The sequence below is a fragment of the Gossypium raimondii genome, chromosome 13 (genome assembly GCF_025698545.1).
Source record: "Gossypium raimondii isolate GPD5lz chromosome 13, ASM2569854v1, whole genome shotgun sequence".
Taxonomy (NCBI): domain Eukaryota; kingdom Viridiplantae; phylum Streptophyta; class Magnoliopsida; order Malvales; family Malvaceae; genus Gossypium; species Gossypium raimondii.
In genome coordinates, this window is record NC_068577.1 from 9,718,269 (window position 1) to 9,722,759 (window position 4,491).

The following is a 4,491-nucleotide window of genomic DNA, read 5'->3' on the forward strand; positions in this document are numbered from 1 at the left end:
GATTAACCGATTTAATCGATTTGAATCACTACATAATTAAAAAAATTACATAAGTCTTTGAATCACTACATAATTAAAAACATTACATAAGTCTTTGAATCACTACATAATTAAAAACATTACATAAGTCTTTAAATCACTATATAATTAAAAACATTACATAAGTCTTAAAATTAACACATAATTGAAATGTAAGTCTTTAATATTCTCCATTTATATCCATTTCTTCTCTCCAAAAATCTCCATTTGCATTAAACCTACAAAAATATTTGTGCAAAAATTTAGCATATAATTGAAATATACGCATTTTAAAAAAATTAAATAATATAAACAAACGAATAGATTATAAGTTAACAAGAATAAGATAGTAAGCATACCCTTCAACTCACGAAAGCTCATGAATTTAGGGTAGGCTCGGTTGCATTCCAAGAAAAGTCTAAACATTGAATCAATTAAATAAGTAGGAGTGATATGGTAAAAAAAATTGAAACTATTAAAATAAAACAATATATATACCATTTTCGATCTTGTCAAGATCTTGGATTTGTTATTCAATCTTTTTGATGTCTTCTTGTGATGATGATTTTCGAATCCAATCTTGAGTACGCACAAGAGCTTGTACAATTTTAGGAGTTAATGAACTCCTATATTGATCAAGCACACGTCTTCCGTTGCTAAATGCAGACTCTGAAGCAACCGTAGAAACCGATATAGCTAACACATCTCTGGCCATTTTTGAAAGAGTGGGAAATCTAGGGCTGTTCACTTTCCACCACAATAAAATCTCAAAATCTTCAACAAATTCCTCATTAGCCTCAGCTAGATATTTATCCAACTCAGATGTTTTATCCTCACCACAAATTTCCAACTCACGCTTTTTATACAAAGCTTGCATTCGCCTTTTCATTTTTTGTTGTGGTTCACCGAGAGAAACATGTGTTGGCACACTCAATTGGCTACAAGTACTATGAAGTGGAGGCTTATACTCATCAAATAATTCATACAACGATTCCTTCAATTTTTGCATCATTTCACAAGCTTTTTCAGAACTAGACATTTCACTAAGTGCAAATTCAAGATACTTTAGTTTTTGTCTAGGATCTAAAATACAAGCAACAAACATAAGCAAATTCATCTTATCAATATCACCCCAATACTTATCATACTTCTCTTTCATCTTGATGGCCATAACACTGAAATCAACATTACTTTTTAACTAAGCATCTCGTAAAAGAATATAAATTTCAGAAAGCTCATCAAAAAAATTATTGGACGTGACATATGAAGTGCCAGATATACGCAAAATGACTTCATAAAAGTGTTCCAAGAAATCCCTCAAGTTTCTAACATTATCCCAATCATCCACACTAGGCCAACCCTCTCCCCTTTCAAGTTCAGCCCTAAAGTTTGTATCTTGCTCCTCAAATCTCTCAAAAGCTCTCTCAATGTTCTGAGCAGTGTCTAACATTAAGTAGGTTGAGTTCCACCTAGTACAAACATCAAGACACAACATCTTCTAGCACTCTATCTTTTCCACCACAACACACTCCTTAAACTTTTGTATTCTAGCTGCAGATTGTCTCACATATCTAACAGCCCCCTAACACGTTCAACAGATTTATTCATTTCCTTTAAGCCTTCAACAACAATAAAATTCACAATGTGTGCCATGCATCTCATATGAAGATATTTACCATTTTGAACTAAACCCCCTCGAGGGTTAAATTTCTTTCTCAAATAACCAATAGCAACATCATTTGAACTTGCATTATCAACAGTAACAGTAAACAACTTACCAATCCCCCAATTCAACAAGCATTTCTCAATCACCATTCCAATGGACTCACCCTTATGACTAGAAATTGGAAAAAAGTTTAAAATCTTTTTATTAAATTTCCAATCATTATCAATAAAGTGAGCAGTGATGCACAAATAATTAACTCTTTGCAAAGAAGTCCATGTGTGAGTAGTTAAGCAAACTCTAGAACAAGAACTTCTCAAAAGTTGTTTTATCTTGATCCTTTCATCTAAATACAATTGATAAACATCCCTAGTCATAGTAGTTCGTGAAGGAATATGAAACCTAGGACTTGCCACAAACATAAATTTCTTAAAACCTTCACTTTCAACAAACTTGAAAGGTAATTCATCAATCACAATCATTTGTGCTAGTCCTTTCCTACATGCTTCTTGATCAAATCTCCAAGTTGAAAGGTTCCCTTCCCCCCCTTCAAATCTCTTTCTAGGTAAAACTAGTTGTCCTTGAGAATTGTCAACAACATTACTAGGATTTTTCTTACATGAACCAATATGATATTTCAATGACCTTGTACCATTTTTTTTCATATCACAACAAAATTCCTTTTGACAATAATTACATTTAGCCTTACTTGCACCCTCACTATTAATAATCTTAGTGAAGTGAGACCAAACTTCTGACCTTTGAGTGGCTTTTCTTTTCCCGGTAGTCCCCTTTGTTTGGCTTGAAGCTCCAACTCCCGAATTTTCAGAATCTATTAAAGTAGGAGGTGTAACACTACCTTCAATAGATGTTGGTTCGATTGACATTTTGCAAGAAAAAAATATATAGTAAATTAAAATACATTTATATTATTAAACATGTTAGTGAAGTACGCAACATCTTTTTTTATATTGTGAAATTGTTATTGATGTAAACAAGCAATTAAACACATATGTGACATAGGTAATTAAAAATAAAAAAGTATGTTTTAGAAACACATAGCTGTACCATTTTCTTAATATTACGCAACATCTTTTTTTTATATATTTGTAATTAAACACATAGGCTATGTGCAAGTGAATCAATGAAACTAGAAAGCCATAAATTCATAAAGTAAATTAAAGGGAATTCTGCTTGCATAAACTAGAAAGCCATAATAATTAAAGTAAAATAAAAGATATTTGTCGATGAGGAATTTTCATACATGGTTGATTATGCATTAATCAATTAGTAAAATAAAAAAAAACCTAAGTGTCACAGTAATTCAATTTTTAACCGTCTATATAGCAGACTTTCAAGTTAAACTATTGGTTGCATTTAATAAAAAGACAAAGATATTTTATAATTTGAGTGCTAGCAGAATAGAGACAGAAGGATTAATGGCAATTACGATGGGTTGGAAGAGGGTCAAAAAATAAATGAATACATAAGAAAAAGGTAAAGGCTGGCATGGCTTGTTCCATTCTTCTTTAATGACTGAATACAACACTTCACTTCACTATTTATTTCTTCTAACAATCCCTATTTACTACGCTTTATTTATTTCCTTCATTCTAAATAGCTAAAAACTCAGAAATATGTCCCTGGTTTCTTGCTGATTATATCTATAGATATCAAGTTATTCATATATTGTCATATTTCATCTTCAACCCCAGCAAATATTCTAGAAAAGACAGTAACTTGGGGTTAATTTAGGAAAAGAATGAATTAGAAAAAGTGCAGTAAAAAGAAAATGTCCAACACGCCTGAATATGTTCCACACAGGTATCTAACACATACTTGAAGCTAAATAAAAAGTTTAGATAACATGGATAGAGAGTATCCAAGGGAAATACTGAAACTAAGAATCGTAAAACAACCCAATGAACAGCAAGAAAACCATTAAAAAACAACCTAATGGCTAATGCAAGGGAACACAATTCCAATCGTTATACAAGATTTTTTTAACTAACCAACGTCGAAGGATCCACATATAAACACATACAAGAATTTTGAACACTGATTCTTCCCTTCATAAATTAAACATTGGTTAATTGCCCTTTCTTTTGAGAATATTCCTTTTCTAAGAAAGAAGAACAGACTGAACTTTAGGTTACTTTGACAAATATAACCATAAATTTACAAGATGAAAATGGAGATTTATTACCTTTTTGGAAAGTTGCAAGGAGTTGAGGGTTGACAAAGTTGCAGAGAAGAACAAGAAAAATTAGAGAAAAATAAGAACAATATGGAATGGAATGGCAGCCGAATGGCAGGGCAGTAGCAACAAGGAGCACCGGAGCAGGGCAGTAGGTTATTAGCTGCTTTGTTTGAGTTTTAGGGTTTTAGTAATTTTTAGCTGTTTGTTAGAGACTTAGACTTTAGTTTTAGACTTTAGTTTTATTGGGTTGGTAAATGGTAATTGGGTTTGGGTAGACTTTAGTTTATTGGGTTGGTAAATGGTAATTGGGTTGGGTAATTGGGTTTATTAATTTTTTCAGTTTAACTGAAAAATCGAAAAAAATTGGTTAACCGACCGGTTTCGAATCGATTTAACCGTTAATCGAAAAATATATAAAAAATTAACCGACCCCCGACCGAAAAAATTCGGTTAACCGACCGATTAACCGAATTCAGTCGGTTAATCGAATTTTTTCGGTTTTACCCGAATTATACACACCCCTACTAAAAACATGTTAGAAACAAGTCGGGACTAAATCGGAAACTCAAAGAATTTTTTAGAAAATAGTGAAAATTTTTAAAACTACAGG

General features: G+C 32.0%; 1 protein-coding gene across 1 annotated transcript; it reads right to left on the reverse strand.

Annotated features, from left to right (window-relative positions):
* Window positions 1-547: 547 nt before the first annotated feature.
* On the reverse strand, window positions 548-2,568 carry LOC105784319 (putative AC transposase). Its single transcript, XM_052626996.1, has 4 exons — window positions 1,586-2,568; window positions 1,275-1,487; window positions 1,083-1,193; window positions 548-965 (listed from the first exon to the last, which is right to left on the reverse strand). The coding sequence occupies exons 1-4, from the start codon at window positions 2,566-2,568 to the stop codon at window positions 548-550; spliced, it is 1,725 nt and encodes a 574-aa protein (XP_052482956.1).
* Between the last annotated feature and the right edge of the window lie 1,923 nt (window positions 2,569-4,491).